The 19,504-nt window shown below is 33.3% G+C and overlaps 3 protein-coding genes across 3 annotated transcripts; 1 reads left to right on the top strand and 2 right to left on the bottom strand.

Annotated features, from left to right (window-relative positions):
• Positions 1 to 4,761: 4,761 nt before the first annotated feature.
• Positions 4,762 to 5,358, top strand: LOC111482149. Its single transcript, XM_023127822.1, has 2 exons — positions 4,762 to 4,982; positions 5,099 to 5,358. The coding sequence occupies exons 1-2, from the start codon at positions 4,887 to 4,889 to the stop codon at positions 5,210 to 5,212; spliced, it is 210 nt and encodes a 69-aa protein (XP_022983590.1). The 5' UTR covers positions 4,762 to 4,886; the 3' UTR covers positions 5,213 to 5,358.
• Positions 5,359 to 5,583: 225 nt separating this feature from the next.
• On the bottom strand, positions 5,584 to 11,203 carry LOC111479758 (gamma aminobutyrate transaminase 1, mitochondrial-like). The gene is made up of 19 exons (XM_023124607.1): positions 10,978 to 11,203; positions 10,073 to 10,194; positions 9,883 to 9,967; positions 9,688 to 9,760; positions 9,200 to 9,297; positions 8,997 to 9,089; positions 8,808 to 8,881; positions 8,672 to 8,710; positions 8,491 to 8,579; positions 8,329 to 8,405; positions 8,169 to 8,243; positions 7,641 to 7,688; positions 7,464 to 7,547; positions 7,293 to 7,380; positions 7,119 to 7,197; positions 6,758 to 6,848; positions 6,595 to 6,673; positions 6,037 to 6,152; positions 5,584 to 5,956 (listed from the first exon to the last, which is right to left on the bottom strand). Exons 1-19 carry the CDS (start codon positions 11,017 to 11,019, stop codon positions 5,885 to 5,887), a joined length of 1,524 nt encoding a protein of 507 aa, XP_022980375.1. The 5' UTR covers positions 11,020 to 11,203; the 3' UTR covers positions 5,584 to 5,884.
• Positions 11,204 to 12,281: 1,078 nt separating this feature from the next.
• On the bottom strand, positions 12,282 to 18,471 carry LOC111479017 (probable protein S-acyltransferase 19). The gene is made up of 9 exons (XM_023123460.1): positions 18,176 to 18,471; positions 16,978 to 17,091; positions 16,037 to 16,444; positions 15,101 to 15,169; positions 14,931 to 15,002; positions 14,717 to 14,845; positions 14,520 to 14,600; positions 14,079 to 14,279; positions 12,282 to 13,562 (listed from the first exon to the last, which is right to left on the bottom strand). Exons 1-9 carry the CDS (start codon positions 18,218 to 18,220, stop codon positions 12,477 to 12,479), a joined length of 2,205 nt encoding a protein of 734 aa, XP_022979228.1. The 5' UTR covers positions 18,221 to 18,471; the 3' UTR covers positions 12,282 to 12,476.
• Between the last annotated feature and the right edge of the window lie 1,033 nt (positions 18,472 to 19,504).

Below are 19,504 nucleotides of genomic sequence, written 5' to 3'. Positions count from 1 at the left end.
AGAATAGCCATAGGTCCAACTAGAGCAGCCGCGTTGGATGTTTCCTCCACATCATCTCTTAATAGTCCACCTGTACTACACCCCCTGTGTATGTACTTATCTTTCCAATTTCTCTTATTAAGTAAATTACATTTTTAGCCCCTTCCTTTTCATTTACTTTCTATGCATCCCAAATATTAATGCTTTCTTTTTCTTTATATCTTCACCTGAAATTATTTAATCAATAAAGTTTAACTTAGATTAAAGAAGTTTGTATTAAGCTACAAACTTATTTAGTCTAAGTTTATGAAATTTATATTTGTATAATTTTTTATTTTATTTGACTATACATATCAATTTTTAAAAAAAATTGTAAATAAATTTCTTCCTTATTATCATATGAAATCAAATGATTTTTACATTAAAAAAAAAATTACCATACAAACCATCATATTTTTCTTTTTTTTCTTTTTTAATTATTATTATTATTATTTAAACACAAAATTTAACTATTTAAGTCACTGATAAAATATATATATAGTTAAACATTACGTTTATTGTAACTTTATTTTTATTTTTATTTTTTGTTTGTTTTTTAAATTATGATGAATTTTAAATACATTTTCATCATAATTTAATAAAATGTTTAAAATAAAAAATATTACAATTTTAAAACAATAAAAACTAATTAAAAAGACAATATACTTTTTAAAAATATATGTGTTAGGTGCTAAGCCTAAATTTTTCAATTTTTTTTTTTTTATAAAATAAACCTTTAAATTGATTTTTTTTTTTTTTTTGTAGAATTTATAAATTAAAAACTATGTAATCCCCCTCCCCTCACTCAATTCATACTATTTAAATTTCATACTTGTATTTAAGATAATTTTATGTTAATAATTATTCTCCAAAAAAAAAAAAATAATAAACATGCGAATAAAAAATTATTTGATGAAATCTGAAAGCCTAAAAAACATGGCATCAAAATCCCATTGTTCCTTCAATATACACATACATACATACATACATACATACATACATACATACATACATATATATATATATATATACTTTATTAGGTAATAAGTTTTGATTATATGAATTGAGACACGTTGTGGATTTTGAATTTATGGTATGAATTTAATAAAGTCTTAATTAAATGAATTTTGGACTTTTAATTTATGGTATGAAGTTTAAGAGCTATAAAATAAGTAAGGGTCAATTATAATGGGTTTAGGGTTACAAAAGATTTCTTGTTTTTCTTTTAGCATTTTTTTTTCTTTTTTTTTTCTTTTTTAATTTTTAAAACCACTTTTCATTATTTATCTTTATAAAAAAAAATTAAAATGTTTTTTTGATTGGTTAAAATCATTTTTTTTAAAACTATTATTAATATTTATAAGGCCAATATAGAAAGGTGGAGCCTCGAAATTTGTGTTAGGAACTACAAATCTCCACAATTATATAATATTGTCTACCTCGATCATAATCTCTCAAGTTTGTTTTCCTAAAATGTCTCGTACCAATAGAGAATATTTCTTAATTATAAACTCATGATCTTATTAATTAGCCAACGTGGGATTACTTCTCTTAATAATCCTCGACAATCTCTAATATTAGCCTTGTTAACTCAAATATCAAAACTAGTGTGACTAAGCACCACATCAATGCAGATTCTTTATTTTTTGCGAGTCGTGTCTTCCTTTCATATTCAAGTAAGTTGTTCTCTTGTTTAAATCTTAACAACATTTATTATTGTTAAAGACATGTGAAACTCAACTTAATAATAATTTAAAATGTTTGACGACTAAACTAATTTACAATGTCTTTCTCTTAACTAGTATGTTTTTTTTAATAACTCAACCGATCTTTTTGGTTAACTAATATTTAGAACGAGAAAATTCGAACATCTGTGTGAGCTAGTTCACGCATGTAAGAGGACACTTTCTTTGTCTTTATTTTAGTGGTCAATATTTGTCTCTTGCTCGTCCTTGTATAATTTGGTAATATCACGTGGAGTAGATGTGTGAAAATTCATTGTTTATTTGGTCTTTTTAAGTATTTGATTTAATTTAATTTTTAAACCTTATTATTTATTAGTTAATTTATGTTTCTTCCAGAAAAAAACACAACAAAGAAAAGAAAAAGACAAAAACACCCTTCGCAAATTGCATTTGCCACCTTTATAGCACATGCTATCTTTGGCAGTAGATTTAAAAAATTGTTAAAAATTATTTTTTCATTTTATTTTAAATTATTTAGAATCATATTTTAAATCATTTTTTAATTTTTAAATATCAATTATTTACTCTAGAATTTAGAATATGTTTCAATTATGCATCTAAAATTTAAAAATCTCTCTTTTTATCCTTTATTTTTTAATTTTAACTATATTTTAAAAATGAAATAAATGACGATATACGTTTGAATTTTCATTATTTTATAGAAAAATATTTTTTCGAATCAATTTCCAAATTCAAATATAAAATTTTATACAAATTTCAAAGTCATAATTAACCATTAAAAAAAGTTGACTTTTGACTCCAAATATTATTACATTCTAAAATCAGATGACATCACATATGTGACCCTACTCTCAATTTAAAAATAAATAAAAATTTAGTATTATAGTTAGTCAATCACAGCATATAAACACATTTTTTAAATAAAAACATAATTCTTTAAATGGTAAAATAAAATGCAATTCAGAGCCGTTATAGTTTTATTTGGTAGTGTGCCAAGTCAGCAAACTTGCAACAGGGAGTACAAATAATCTCGGAAATGGTTAAAAATTAAATGAAGTTATTTAACATTTAAAATGTATTTTCAGACAAATAATAATAATAATAATAATAATAATAAATAAATAAATAAATATATAGATATATATATAATTTTTTTATGTGTCGAACGAGAAACATTATGAGGCATTTAGGAAAAACTAAAAGAAATGTCATTAGAGTTTATGTTTAGAGTTGACAATATCGTACTATTTTGGAAATTCGTAATTTCTAACATGACCCACTTCAAATATAGGGGAGAATCATCGTTTCAATGGAGAACGAGAAAGGGAGCGGAAAAAGTTTTCTCTTCATTGGCTAAATGGGGTTTGTATTTCCCATCTTTATCCTCGTCTATGCTCCGTCCTAGTTATTTATTCATTTATTATCATTATTATAATAAATTCATTATTGAAATAAATTAAGAAATAGAAAACAAAAAGAAGGAATAATATGAATTATTAAGAATAGTCTTTAATTTTTTTTTTTATTTTTTTTTTTTCATTATCTGAAAAAGGAAGAAGAAAGGAGGTGTCTTTTTGGTGCGGAAGTGGCGGCGACAACCGTACGCAAAATGCCACCGACCAAACCGCCCATTGTATGCGTGCAAACATGACCGCTCTGTCGTTTTCTCCCCCGGCCACCCTGACATTGACGTCTGCCATCTCCCTTTTGGCTTCCTCCTCACTTTTCATATTCCGACCCCTCTACTTTATTTATATTCCATTTCTTCCCCTCCTACCAACAATTATCTCACTAATGGCCCTTTTATAATCAAATTCAATTCTTTTTAGGATAAATTTTATTATTTACAAATTTCATGATTAATATTACATGGAAATTTGAATGGGAGGACCAAGAGTGTACTAAAAGTAAGAATTTTTAAGGATATATATGTCGAGTTTGAAAATTTAACGATTCAAGTCAATTCGTTAATTGATATTTTTTTGGTTGGGTCAGCCCGACCAACTCGAAAATAAAGTCACTCAATTTTAAAATTACTAGTGATGCACTCTGATTTGTGAATATTTGATATTTAAATTTTATAAAATTTTTGTTTTTAACGTAACATGCATGCCGACAAAGTAAAATTTTATAAATAATTAAGAAAGGAAAAAAGAATCCGACAACCCAACTCGAAAATAGAGGATTAGATTAAGTTAGGTTGTAAATATTTAGAGTCATTGACGTCAAATTTTGAGTTGATCCAAAAGATTTTCATAAAAGTGTTAATGGTCGGGAAAAAATGTGTTTGGAAGCTCGACTTCATGGGGGCATAATTAGTTATTACATTATTTGGAAGGGGTATTTATGGAAAATCAAGTCAAATTAATACGCTACTTTTTCAACTTCCTCGTCCCAATCTTGGCGTCTGAAATTTATATTACGTAAGAAAAAACAAGGACGTTACTTGATTTTAAGTATTTTATTTTTGGAAATTTGTGTGAAAATTATTATTTATTTATTCTTCATTTTTATTTCAACGTAGAAAATGGAGCTTTCAACTTCAAATTATTTATTTTATTTTATGGAATTAAATTGAAAGTTTAAATTTAAAATAAATTAGGAAATTTTTATATTTATTAGAAGAATTATGTCACAAATCTTAATCTAAATAATTGGAACAAGAATTTTATGAATAAAAGTTATTTCATGGATACTTCATATCGAAGTTGAATTATCAACTCATTAATTATACATTAATATGTGTGGGACTTATAAATCATTACATTTTATTTTATAGAATAATAATAACCCACAAATGAAGGAAAAAAAATTAAGACAACCTTTGACTAGCGGCGTGTTGAATGATCCACGTCGGCGGACTAGTCATAGTTGAGGTGGACGTGGAGGTTGACACGTGGAAATTTCTTCTCTATAATTCCAACATATTTATATTAGTTATTTTTAGGAGAGAAAAAAAAAAAAAAAACTATTTGAATTATTATTATTTTAATTAAAAAATGAGAGAAACTTGGCTCCTCAAAATCAAATTATTATTATTATTATTATTATTATTTTATAAAATTAAAACCTTATCTAAAATCTCCAAAGGGCAAAGGGCAAATACGACTCAACTCCACAGAAACTTGGATCCTCAAAATCAAATTTGTAGAGAAAGCGAAAATGGATGGATTGCAGCAATGGGGGGTTCCATTGGTGGGCATTGTTGCAGCGGCAGCCATTACCTTCTACGCCGTAAGCTTTTCTGAGATTCGAGAGGTATCCTTCTTTCTCCCTCTTCTTTTATTTTGAGATCATGAATATGTTGTCGCTGTTCGTTCTCTGTTTGTGATTATGATGGAAAATTAATGGTTTAAATCTGGAGGAATGTGAAGAAATCATTCAGAGATTTGGATGAATCTGAGGATGAGAATCGAGGGTTTAAGATGACTGCGAGTTCGAGAGAGAGGCGAGCGAGAAGGAAGGCTGAAAAGGAAGCGAAACGATGAGAATTTCTCTCTTATTTCTCACTTTTCTTCATTTTCTTTAAGCTTTCATTCCTTATTTTGGTGCCTTATCCGTATATTTTATAAGTTATACATTTGATGAGTTGTCTAAGTGAACAAACATTGAAGATATTCCATCGAATCTCGAATCTCGAATCTCTCACACCCCTCACACCAGAACTTGTGGATCCGATGTGGAATTTCACAAAAACTTTCAACAAATACCTCACTTTCTCATGATAATGTACCAGTTCAATCGTTTTATAACGACAAGTTCATGGCGACAATAAATTGTTTCTTCAAACATCCTATTTGACAGTTGAGGATTGAATTAACTTCAACAGAATTATATTATTATTATAAGAAATGTTTCTGAAAGAGCAAATTTAACTTTGAAACCCATATGAACTTGTTTTCATTCAGAGACAATCTTAAGAATCTAGTAGTTGAGTGACATTTCTCAACAGCATCCAGGGCTTTATTTTAACTTACAAATTGGTGTGGGACAAGATTACAGACTATCATTCATGTATTCTGTACAAGACACAAGCCGATCAACCTTTCACCACCATCAAAGCATTTGACCATCACGGACAAGGGTTTCTTTGTTCCTTTCGAACAAGCAAGACCAGGATCTGGTTTCTTCAGCCCGTTCGCTGTAATTATTTGCAGCAGCTACCTCTGAGCCTTCAGCTCCTTCACTCTCTCTTCAGTAGCCTTTAGTGCATTCCCATAGATGCTTATTAACTGGAAACAAGAACAATGACTTCAATTCTAACAAAAATGTGTTGAGATGAAAATCAATCATAATAGGCTTTCAGGGATACCTCATCCACTTCTTGAGGAGAGATGATAAATGGTGGAGACATCATTATAGTATCCCCTGCAACACGTACAAGCATACCATTTTTCTGACATTCGGCTCCAAAGTATGCACCGACTCCTGTTTTCAAGGCAAATAACAAGCTTTCATCATAAGTATGGCCCCGGTAGATCAAAATCAAGGTCCACTAAATTGCTGGTCTGTGAATCCAAAATTCTGATGATATTGTTGGGAGAAGAGTCCTACATCGACTAATTAAGAGGATGATCATGAATTTATAAGTAAAGAATACATCTCCATTGATATGAGGCCTTTTGAGGAAACCAAAAGTAAAGCCATGAGAGCTTAGCTTAAAGTGGACAATATCATACTATTATGGAGAGTCGTGATTCCTAATCGATATAAGCTACTGTGTTATGTTAAGTTTGTGTTAAGTTTCTTCTAGTGTCAGATACTTTTTCCAGGACTTTCAAAGTTGGGGTGAACCAAACCTTCGCAAGCTGTTTTCTAGAGATGAGCCATTAAGATGAATAACTAACCATGGGAATTACATAAAACATACCCCATTCAGGAGGGAAGGGATCATTTGGTGATTTATTGTCTACAAACTCTGTGCCCAAGATTAAGCCAGTCCCTCGTATCTGCAAAAATCACGGTCATTGTTAAGAACTGAAAATGGTTCAGATTCATAAGCCAAACCTAACTACTTGTGGAACTCTCTGTACCTCTCCAACGATAGGGCTGTCAGAGAAAGCTTTAAGGCCATCTTGAAACCTTGAGGAAATGCTATTTACTTTATCCACAATATTCCTTTCCCTACAATGAAATGAAGTAAACTTCCTGAAAATATGGTAATTTTAAACGTATGCACTCTGTCACGGTCATGCCTGCTGCTCCGAAGAAAAGTGCGATTGTGACACACTCCATACTATATGTCAGTTCGTATGGTAACAATTACATGTATTGTTTTTATGCTTTAAACAATAATTGCACCCTCGAACTCCAATATGATAATTTTAAGGGTTATCTTTGTCATTCTCAATCAACGAATATTAGAACTCCAAAAGCAATGGTGTAGCAACATACTTGTAGATCTTGAGTGTTTCAATTGCAACAGCACATGAAACCGGGTGTCCAGAATATGTAAATCCATGAGCAAAGGAACCTGGAAGTAATATTATTGAACAGAACGACTAGGTAAGTTACTGGACTCAGAGATTTATTAACGGTGACGACTAGTTTATTCTATAAGCAATGTACCAAGCTTGTTGCTTTGAGAGTGAACCACATCAGAGATTTCAGGGCTCACGATAACAGCTCCAATCGGCATGTATCCCGATGAAAGCGCCTACACAGTCCAGTCCACTGTCAGACACAAACAAAAACGATGAAACAAGATATCGGGTTAAGTTGAATCTGTTCGAACTTCACCTTTGCAAGAGATACAAGGTCTGGTTTAATATTGTACTTGTCGCATCCAAACATTGTCCCTAGTCTTCCAAAGGCACAGATTACCTATAATAAATATTGAAGATAGCTCCTGGTTCATATTGGAATCATTCTTCTAAACAAAGTGAAATGATGAAGAAAATTGCAATTAGCATGTACCTCATCAGCAATAAAAAGTACATCATACTTCTTGACCACAGCTTGGATCTGCAACATAAATAAGAAATACATCATTCACATAACTGGAATATTAATAACAGAGGCAAAAACTGTGTCCTAAAGATGAGTCTGGTCCACAAGCAATGAAGAAATCTGTTTCATCGAGTTTTCTGATTCATCTGAACTTTTCTTTTTCCTGGATTGCTCATACCAAGGAGCTTCCAGCTTTTGTCATCCTCAAAGCTTTTGTCATCCTCAAAGCTTTTGGTTTAAATTTGCCTAATCTCATCAACAAGCTAATGACCGAAGTTGTATTGCAGTAAGTTCGAGAAAACAGCTAAGAATGAAGGACCAACTGCCTAAATTTCCATAAGACAGCTTCTGTTAATGAGCATACACGATAAGATAGTGAGGTTGATGGAGTTTATTCGTGCAATCGTGTAAACAAGCCAGTCCTCATAGTTTAGGTTAATGTCAGCGTTAATAAATTGAGTTTTCTTCAATACCTTTGCAGTTTAAAGAGCTTACCTTTTCAAAATAAGTAGCAGGTGGAGGAATCACACCACCAGCTCCCATGACAGGTTCAGCGATGAACGCAGCAATCTGAAGGGTAAAACCAGACATGGGAGAAGGAATCAATTATTGTATCATGCCATATTGTGATTCAAAGTAGAGTATTCAAGCTTACCGTCTCTGGTCCCTCCTTGAGTATAAGGTCTTCTAAGTTTTTGGCTAATCTGGTTGAGAACTCTTCCTCTGTCTCACCTGAGATAAGGATGATAGCAATTGAACGACGTGAAAAAAAGTAAAAGAATGTGAACTGACTGTCTATCCAGGCGTAGATCAGAACCTGGAAGATGGTAACGCCAGTAATGTGGACAATCAGTGTGCAGAACAAATGGAGCTGGAATGTCAAACTTTTGGTGCAAAGCCGGAAGGCTGTGGAAAAATATATCAAAACATCAAAAATAACATTCAAGTATTCCTTTTAACAAGAGATATAATGTCCATTTCCTTTTCATTTAACCTACCCAGTAAGACTGGCTGATATTAATGTTGAGCCATGGTACCTGTTGAATAGAAGAGTGCAAGGGAAAAAAAAGAGTTAATTGAACAGAACAGAAAGAAATGATAGATATCAATATCAGCCAAGTGATTTTCGCTTACGCTTTTGAGCGAGCAATGAACTTTTTCTTATTCGGTCTTCCAAGTGCATTGTTATAGTACCATACCAGCTTGACCTATCACAATTTTTAAGCATAAAACGAATTAGTTGGTTGCATTGTTGCAGAGCTTTTAGTCCTGTTAGTTTCATAGATTTTTCTTCCTTTATTTTCAAGTAAAAAAAAAAAAAACCTGAGTATCATTGGCCTCTGAACCACTGTTAACAAAAAATACTTTCCCCATTTTCCTAGCAGTAAACATTTCAAGGAGTTCCTTTGCTAGATCCTGTCACATAAGAACAGCAAGAAAGTGAAACTAATGAAAGGAGCTTTTCTTTCTTTCTTTCTTTAACTGCAAAAAGAGTGCAAAAAAATGGTCAAGGTTGCATAGGATACCAAAGAAGGCCTCGTTGTACGATTCCAAAAGGAGTGGTAAAATGGCAAGGTATTCAATTGTGCAGTAGCAGCTGCCACAAGTCGTGGTTCGTTTCCCCCTACAAATTCCAACATTGCTTAACTAACTAAAACCAAAGAATTTAGAAAAGAAAAGTACTAAAATCATATAAAGCATTCAAAAATTTGCATCATACTAAAATGTCAGTACTTTTTATACCAAGAAATTCTCCAATCCTTATGTCTGCTGCATCCAAAATTTGGACTAACATTTGGAGCATTTGAAACTAATGAACTTGAGGCTATCAAATTAACATACTTGATTCTCATCCGTCTTTGATCTTTCTTTGTATCCCGAAAAGTTAGGAAAAACTCCAAATTATAACTAGGAGTCTAGAATACTCCATATCAGTGTAGTGTTTATCTTTCATAAAGAATCAGCACTTAAGATAGTAGGATAAAACAATGACGATGGAACTGTTTTGTGGTACCTAAGGATGTGCACCATAGACCGGCAAGAGAGTCAAGGTACTTCTTTCCATCAATGTCATATACATATGAGCCCTGTATCACCATAGAATTTGAAGTCGAGTGAAAAGGCTATACCTTCTAATTAAATCAAAACAGAACGAACATAACTTCTCTTTTATTATCCATTCGATTGGAAGATACTGTTAGGCTGATACCTCGGATTTCTCTATGATTAGTGGATGAACATCAGTGGTCTGCCATCCTGCAGTGAAAGGTGCAAGCATATCATGCCCCTTAAACCTGAAATTCAAGCATGTTTGTGGTCAATGAGAAACTCAATGTAATCCAAGCAAGCATTGATATCACAAATCATGCATGAGAATGCAAAGAAGGAATAAAATGTACCCTGGATCATCTTTTTGAACTGAAGCCCCTGTACCGTAGAAGCGGGACAGACAGGGAGCTAGGATGCCATGTTCCTGTGAAGCTCTACTAGAAGCAGTGACGGCTTTTGTAAAGCTACCAAACTGCAAAAAGAAAAAAGAAAAACAGAGAAAGAACCATCATAATTTGAAAAACTTCTGGAACTGTTACCAAGAAAAATGTTCTAAATTGGCATTGCAGATATCAAATGATAGATATTGTAGACAAATAAAATTAGTTTCACCTTTTAAATTCATGTTGGCATGCGCAGAGGAAACCAAATTATGAAGGTTACATAGTAACAACTTCATAAACAACAAAATAATTAAAGGGAAAACATTAGCTTCTAAAATTATTGTTCTAAGTAGCCTTTGATCTCGATTCCTCATTCAAACTCGATAATCTGAAACTATGAATGCAGATTAAAACAGAGGACAACAAAGATAACTCAAGAACAACCTGCCCAAGAAAGAGAAGCGCCACTAGAAACAGAATCCCATCGGTTTTAAACTCAAAAACAAAAAACAGGAGAAAATTTTCAATCACGCTTTGTCATGCGTCTTCCCACCAATGATGCATTAAAAACAAAACTAATAATGATGCTGATGATTAGATCAAAGCAGGAAAAGTAAAACATCACCGATGGCACGTATCTTAAAAACGAAAAATCATTTTAAAACAAAAAGAAACCGAATAGATTTCCACAAATTTCAATGGATAAACACGAAATGAAGAACGTCAGAAACAAAATCGCAGACTCAGAAAGCCTAAAAAAACAAAACGAAACAAAGTAGCAATCGATCCAACAAAGCAAACAAACAAAATCAAAGTACGGAATCAAAAAGTGGAAGGAAGTAGACGATTGAAATGGGCATTTGATCTGATACCTGAGACCTAAGAGTAGAACGAAGGAGATGATTGAAGGCCATTGTCGCTTGGTCTCCTACAAACGCAAGCGAGAAAAATGGAGCTCAAATGGGTGTGTGGCGCTCCAATTATAGAAAATTGGGAGCTAATGGACTGGTAATCGATCCGTGGGTGTGGGATCGTGTTCCATGCGTCGAAACTTCGCTTCAGAAACGTACACAGGAATCTTAATGATTCATAGTTGACAGCAAAGAGAGAAAGGTCAAACAAATATGTTTCTCTCACCTAAGGATTGTTCTTATTAATCCGTCCACGTAATCTCAATCTCTCATAAAGTAATTTACTTTCGGAAAACAAATAATAATAAATTAAAACAACCCTTTTTATAATAACAGAAAGATTACGAGCGCTTTAACAACTATAATTAGAGATATCTACGAGGGGTGGAATCAAATATTCTACCTATTCATGATATTTTTTATTAAATTTTATAGGTATGGAAGTTGAGATTCCACACTCAACCTATTTTTTATTCTCAATTCGTGAAATTTTTCATTAATTTTTATAAGTATGGAAGTCGGGATTCCACACCTGAAATATGCCGGATCTAATTAGTGCCCAAAGACTTTTTTAATGGATAATTTTTATTTATTTTTTAATTTAAATAAAATAAAATATAATATAATTTATGAACAATAATAAGGGTGTACATTCAACCCACAACTCGAACCAACCTAACCCAAACTATAAGGGTTGGGTTGGGTTTATTTGTCTGAACTCAAACTAAATCGGTTTTCTAGTTAGATTAGAGCGTTTTATCCAGTTTAAATATATCAAAAGGTGGGAAAGATGGACAAAATTGACCCTTTTAAAAAAAAAAAAAAAGAATCAAATTGGCAGTTTTCTCCCAAACGATAAGGACAGAACATGAAAGAAGAGGCCAATTTGGACTCTACACCACCAACTACTCACTCAATGTCTATCCTTTACTTATTGGGATTTTAATACACATTGGACACCAAATCTCATCCACAACACTCTACAATAATGTTTTGACCAATAACATATTTTAACAATAAACATTGGATTTTAATCCACTGGTGTCAATTAATGAATAGAAAAAATATTGGAAAAATGAAGTGGATAATAATAATTCAATGGAGTGCATAGGCTAAGAATTATAAAATAAAATAAAATAAAATAAAATAAAAAATAATAATAAAAAACAAAAAACTAGGAATATACTTTTGGCTACAACTTTGAGATGGAGAAAAGCAGAGATTTCCACCTCAATTACCCATATAACACCTAAAGCCGTGTTATTGAATGCATTCTTTGAGGAAACTGCTTCCCATGTTGTACCGACCAATTGAGCTTGCAAATAATGTCAGGTAGCGCAGGATTTGAGGACCAATAATAGACCCCCTCCATTTGGCTTTCTTTCTAATTACACCTTTCAGACAGCCAAACCATATGCTTTCAAAACTGACCCGACCAACCGACCGACCTACCTATGTACCTACCTTAAACGAGATGCTGATGGACGGTTATGCTCGTAACCACCGGGGACAAAAACGGGAAGTTGGTTTGAAGCTGAATCCCTTTTGAATCTTGATTCCCGAGTTAGGTTTGCTGTCATTCTTTCTTGGCTTTCTCTCGAGGTGGAAACCCTATCGCTTCTCAAACCGTCTCGAGAAGGGATATTCAGCAGAGGACCACCAAAGAAAATGGAATCTCCTGTGTACATTAACTTGTCTGATTGCTGCAATGGAGATTTTGTGTTGGAAGATGATGTGGGTTGCAATGGAACAACTGGCTTTCGAGCATTGTTGCTCGTTTCAGCATTTAAACTCGGCAAACCTATCTGTACTGACGATCTAGAAGGTCGGGTTTCTGAAGCTGATACAGGAACTGAGACATACCTCCCGGCTTCTTGGTCCCACACAACCGATGTCTTTCTGACGTCTCTGAGGAGAGAAGTAGCCGGAGCTGAAAGAAGCGATGGATCAGTAATGCCTCCCCTCCGAGCAACCTTATCATCAAGCCCAGAAGTATGCAATCTTTGGTCAGTGGCGATAGGGTAGGATGCCTTGGAAGAATACGGATGTTCAGGAACAGGAAGTGATGATGCAGCGGTAAAACGACCCAGACCGTTACCATGTGGGAGAGGACTGAGAATGACTGTTTCATGCACATGGCTTGGACTACTGAAGCTACTCATGCTCTGTGTTCCGGTTTCGTAATCATCGGGACTAGCTTGACCAGGAGCCAAAGAGTTTCTTATGGGAGAGAGCCTCAGAACATGCTTGATCTCTTTATTTACACCAGTGTCAATACTCACACTGCTTCTAACGCTTACATTTCCGCTGGAGCTCAATTCAGGATCTTGGAAACGGCGGTTATCAAGAGGCCTCAGAACAGATGATGATGCTCTAGCTTTGGCTGCTGCCTTCATGGCCTCATTTGAGTCCAGCTTTGCAAGCTTCCAAGCACTGAGACGAACAGCTCGTTTGGGCACTTTTGACCCTCTTTCAGAAGCTCCAACTGCATCTGGATCAACAGTAGATGGGACCATTCCTGGCTCCAGGTGAGGCACCACTTCATCCTAATGTATTTAAATGGGCTTGGTTAGTAGTAAAGAAGCTTGTGAGCTAGGTCTCTAAGGATAAAACAGAAATATGATAAATAACATCAAAGTGAAAATGCCAATCACAGAGTAGTATGATGTATTCATTTCCACACAGAGGGTTACAGAAAAAATTTGAAAAGTTATCGTCAACAGCACAACCGATGATGAAGGAGCTTGAACTAAATTTGTTAATGTTCCATGGCTTCACACTAATACATTTTAGTAAAAAAGTTACATATAAATTTTTATCCTTCCATATTTTTAATTGAAAACCTCTTTGTGCTCAGTTACATTTACTGTCGTAATGCTTTGGTTTCCAAAGCCCATGCTTCATTTTCTCCCTTTCTGAATTTAGACATAATCAAATAGGAGCACGTGAAAAATAACTATCAAGATACATAAAATACTTACCGTAAAGAAAAAATGGAAACAACCAACCAAAAAGTGCAAAGGAAAAGGCAAGTTTCTTAATAAAGAACAAAATAAAGATACCTGATAATCAATAAAAACTCTTGGAGGTGTACACCATGCCCCCTTGTATTGCAAACCAAGAGAACTTCCGCCACTCAAACCAGTGGTAGCAGAACCAGATGGAGAGTATATTATATTTGGCAATTCTTCGTCAACAGAAGCTCCTGCAGGTGCCTCACTCGTAGCCCTCATCGCAACAACAAATTCATAGGTTGTAATCCCCTATTTCAACACACGTAGATAATTGGTGAGGAAATGAGGAATTCCAAGCCCCAATTAACTGCCTAATCGACGATCCATTAATTTACCGGATTGATGAAGGATAAAGAAATATTGTATTGATTTCAAATGAAGCACTGTATATTGAACTATTAACCCATACCACAGTATCTCCCAAAGATCAAGTAAATATCATCACCGTCATGAAAAAATGAAAACAGTATTTAAGCTCTCACCACTTACCTTTTTTATTAATATCATGTGGAAGAAGAACAGTTCGCCCAGTGGGATACAGGCTAGCATGGAAACTACAGTGCATAACGCCTGGGTAGAACCAAATTAAGATTAGCAATTAGCACTTCACTTGATTTTGTCTGTTATAGGCAAGCTACAAAAATTCTGCATCCGGTACAAGCTGAAATTATTTAATTTGTTCTTACCACAACTGTCGCAAAGGGGGCACGAGAAAAGCCATTTCCAAGTCGATCAATAATTTCAGTTTCCAAGCCTTTTTTATTAACAAAACAACGCACGAAAACAGCAATACCCACTCCAGCTTCAACAATAAGCTGAACCATAAAGACAAAATGTTATTGGCAGCAAATGGGAGTATACTGTGGTTTCATAGAACAGCATTCAGTTTTTAATACTTACCCAAACAAGACTTGCTGCCATAAGAGAAATAAAGGTAATATAGTTTTTCTGCCCCACACAGTTATTGAGCCACTGCAGCCACGTTGAAAAGAGAGTCAATCTCCAAGTAAAAACCTTAACATAATGAAAATCTAAAACAAACTAAATGACTTAAAAAACAAAAGGTATACCCGGCAATGGTGATCAAAGCCATCAACACATTTATCACAACTTCTACAATGTTTGCTGAACTCGCGCACCTGCCCAACACAACCATTCATAGTTCATTCATAAAACTGAAATAAAAATTTTGGGACCAAAGAAGCATGCAGCTAAGCCAATGAAAAAAGAATTATGCATGTAAACCTTCGGGAAAGTATGTCGCTCCAAAAATGTATTTGCAAAAAATCAGTTGCTAAATGATTAGGTCTAGCCCAGTAAATGGAGAGGTAAGTATAAACCGAGAATATAGAATGATATTATTGGTCCTATATATAAGCAACCGTTAGTCCTTTAAACTCATTGAACAACATTGACTTCAATAGATGAATCAAAGGGTATCGTTGTAACATTTGAAAAAACAGTATTACATCAATTCCCCTATAGAAGAAGAAGAAGAAGAATCTGAAGACCAAAAGTTTTATGATGTCTTAGACTGATATTATGAAATTATAATAAAAATGATGGGTGCTACATTAGAAACCAGGAAAGGTTTTTCTGATATCGATAAAGATATAGCTGTATCCAGTAGGCTGATACTTGGTTGGCAGTTTACATCTCAAACTAAATGGCCTATACATCATTGTCGCTAATAAATAATCACAAGTCTCCAGGAAAAGTATTGTTCTTATCATTCAATAAAGATTAAGACCAATCTTGATAAGGAGAAAATAATGAACAAATGTCAATGTGAAAAATCAAAAAAATCTTTTAAAATTATATTCTAATGAACAAGTTTCGAAACCTTGACCATGTTGCATGATTATATAAACTACTACTAAATGCATGAGGGAAAATATGTACAGGTAAAGCAAAATATTAACATTCACCGTTCTGACCAACTAAAATTCTATACATATTTTTAGTTGGGAACAAAGATAATGCATGGAGGCATCCAAACCAAATACCTCAGCATTGCACAACGTGCAGAACAAAGCATCCTCGGCAGCACTTAGAGGGCCAGCTGTTCCATCCCTTTTTCGACAATCTTCATGTACAAATAATGCACAACAAACTAGTGCAATATTATCAGCACTACGGGCTGTTGGTCGTTCCATTGGATTGTCTACTTTACCAATTTCTCCTACAGATCCATTCCTACTCATATTAGGTCCTGATATGGAACTTCTGGAAGCTGATGATGCGGAAGAATGTCTACTGTTGACCATTTCATCTAAATTTTGTGGTAAACTCTTCAACGATAAACCTTGATTATTGTTGGGTTTCTTTTTCCGATTATCAAATTTGGACATAATACCAGGGTCGGCAGGATTAATTGCAGTACATCTAACATAAAGAATGAATACAAGGAGTGCCTGCAATCCAAAGATTCAGAAAATGAAAAAAAAAAAAAAAAAAAAAAAAAAAAGATGTCCACAANAAAAAAAAAAAAAAAAAAAAAAAAAAAAAAAAAAAAAAAAAAAAAAAACTAGATGTCCACAATTTAAGTGAAAAACAAAGCACTATAATGACAGTATGTTGTGATACATATTCTAGGGTACAAGCACGGTCAATCTAAAGGAGGATATGGTTTGCAGGGATCATTAATCCACTCCTCAATATTCCAAACCCCAGTATATAATGTGTGTGTGTGTGTGTGTGTGTGTGTGTTTAAAAAAAAAGAGAGACAAAAGGTGCCTGTATTACCAGAAAAAAACTGGGTTAATACAACAAATTTTATTATAAAAAATTTGTGAATGAACAGTTTTTAGAAGGGAAAAGTCAAAAAAGGTGGAATGCCCAGAAATTGAGCTAGGAAGAAAACTGATAGGTACAACAACGAACTCACACGTGCTTGATTTTTTTTTTTGGGGGGGGTGGGTAATGTTGCTCAAATAATATTGCATACCACTGGTGAATAAACGCCAATCAGTATGTACTCCCAGATATGGCCTCCAAGGAAAGGAGCAAAGAAAGCATAGAACGCCACCACTAGCAAGCAAAAGACAGTAATTGCAACGACCTATATGTAAGCAAGAAACTATTAGAAAGCAGCTCAAAACTGATAATAGGTGAAAAAAAAAAAAAGACTTGAAGCTTTTGAAGTACATTCCTGGGTTCAACAGTACTAACCAATGTCACAAGGGGCAAAATCTAGCAGATCGAGTATATGTTTCAACACGTAAATTTGTGCCCCACATATTTTAGACTTAATGTAGAATTATAAATCAGGCTTCTCTATTTTCCTAGGTTGAGGATAAAACTTAGCAGGAACAAAAAAACACTAAATGTTTACAATACATATTATGACAATTAAATACTTTGGTTCACGTCATTGAACTACATCACAACCCAAGTGAATAGTTAAGTGCTTGGGGATTGAAAGAAGTTGATTTGGAAAACTATTTTCTGTTTTTCATGACAAAAATTTCGTCCACACTGTTCTCTTCGTAAGCTTGTTTCTAGAACAGCTTAACGTTCAAATCATAAACAGTAATTTTAACATCCAGAAAAGAATCTTAAGAACAGTTTCTAATCAATTTTTATAAATAACAAAACTAAGAAACCCCTCATATTTCCTTCCTGCAAGCTACATCCCAGAAAACCAATCCATTTCCAACTTTGAGTAAATGTTCCAACATAGATGCCTATCCCTCAGCCAATTCTCCAAGCCCAAAAATGGGAGAAAAATAGACCACGAACGAAAATCCCATCGAGATATCACAAGCCGCAATATCACACAGGACTCGAGAAATTAACTATTTTAGAATTAATAGTCTTGAAAGCTACAGAATCACTACAACATTTCTTCGCGCTTCTCTCCGTAAACCAAATCCCAGTCTAACTACCCAACGAATCACAGTAGGAAAAACAGAACCAAAAAAGGAAAGTCTCTACATCCACACTCGGAAGAGAGTGAGAGTAAAGCAACAGAAAATCAGCAACGAACAAACGCACAAGAAAATCAAATTTACCCACCACAACTCAGCCCATTCCCCGAGAGAGAAAGCACACATTGGCAGAACAAAACCCTAAAACACCCAAATCAAAAAAAACCCACAACAGCAAGAAGAAACAAACGGAAGACGATCGCATGGTTGGAATACCTGAAAAGTATGAGCAGGCAGTTGCCATCCATGTTTCCTCACCATAACTCCACAATTAAAACACCACAACGCACACACTGCCGAACAAACCCACTCCCACACTGCCGTCGGCCGGCCGGCGAGCAGAAGAGACAGAAACCAAAAACAAAATAGAGATAGAGAGATACAGTTAATGTGAGCTGCAGATGAGAACAAGTTCGTGAAAAGAGATGATCAAAAATGGTAGCGGCGAAGTAGTGAAAAGGAACGGCAGATGGAAGAGAAGGGGGGGCCGTCAAGGCAAAGCGTTGACTAAGAATCTGAGGAATAAGAGAACGGGGTTTAAAATAGTTAAATCTGAAATTAATTAATTAATAAATTAATTAATCGGATTTTAAATTTTAATTAAATTATTTAATTACCTTTAGGTTTTTAATTATATGTGGTTAATTAATTTAATGCGTGGAGCTGTGAGTTGGAGGTGTTAGGTATAAAGCCGATGAGACGATTCTTTTGGTGGGAAAGGAAGGAAGAGACGTTATTTAATGTTCGCCGTTTTGTGGGTCCCATGCCTATTTTCTTTTTCTTTTATTTTATTAAAATCTTTTAATTTTAGATTTTCACGATTAATAGATTTATAATTTTTTTAAAATAATGTAAGTTATTTAATGTATCCCATATCATAATTCTAATTTTTATCTTAAATTTGATATGAATCTATTATCTTTTAAATAATATAAAATATATATTCGATCTTTAATTTAAAATATGTATCCAATCGAGTGAGTTAGGCTCGTATTGTTTATTCATAAATTATTTTTATTTTGTTTAATTATTTAAAATTTAATAATTATTTATTGACAATTTAAATCTTTATTCATTTATTTATTTGATAATATATATTTTATGTAACTTATTTATTATTTTAGACGAGAAAAATAATAATAACTAAATGACCAAAACTTTGAACTAATAAATTACAAATTAAATTATCTAGGTAAATAAATTATCTCACACATTTTAATCCTAGAAAAAAAGAAGATAGAATTTCATCTATTTTGAATTAGATATTTGTTATTTATTATATATTGGACGTGATAATGCATTTGAATTTAATAAACTTTCAAACTAACACTTAATCAACTATATATAATTAATGATGTACGCCATAAATTAAATGAGATATCTTAAAGAAAGTTGTATTATTAATTNNTTAAAGTCTTTTTTTTTTTTTTTTTTTTTTTTTTTTTTTTTTTTTTTTTGTAAGTTTATGGGTTAACTTTCATAAATTTGTGGATTATCATTAAATAAACTAAAAAAATTTAGTGATTAAATTTAATATATATATTT

The sequence above is a fragment of the Cucurbita maxima genome, unplaced genomic scaffold, assembly GCF_002738345.1.
Source record: "Cucurbita maxima cultivar Rimu unplaced genomic scaffold, Cmax_1.0 Cma_Scf00001, whole genome shotgun sequence".
Classification (NCBI taxonomy): Eukaryota; Viridiplantae; Streptophyta; class Magnoliopsida; order Cucurbitales; family Cucurbitaceae; genus Cucurbita; species Cucurbita maxima.
The sequence above is the reverse complement of the archived record's forward strand: the minus strand, read 5'-3'. Positions and strand labels throughout refer to the sequence as shown.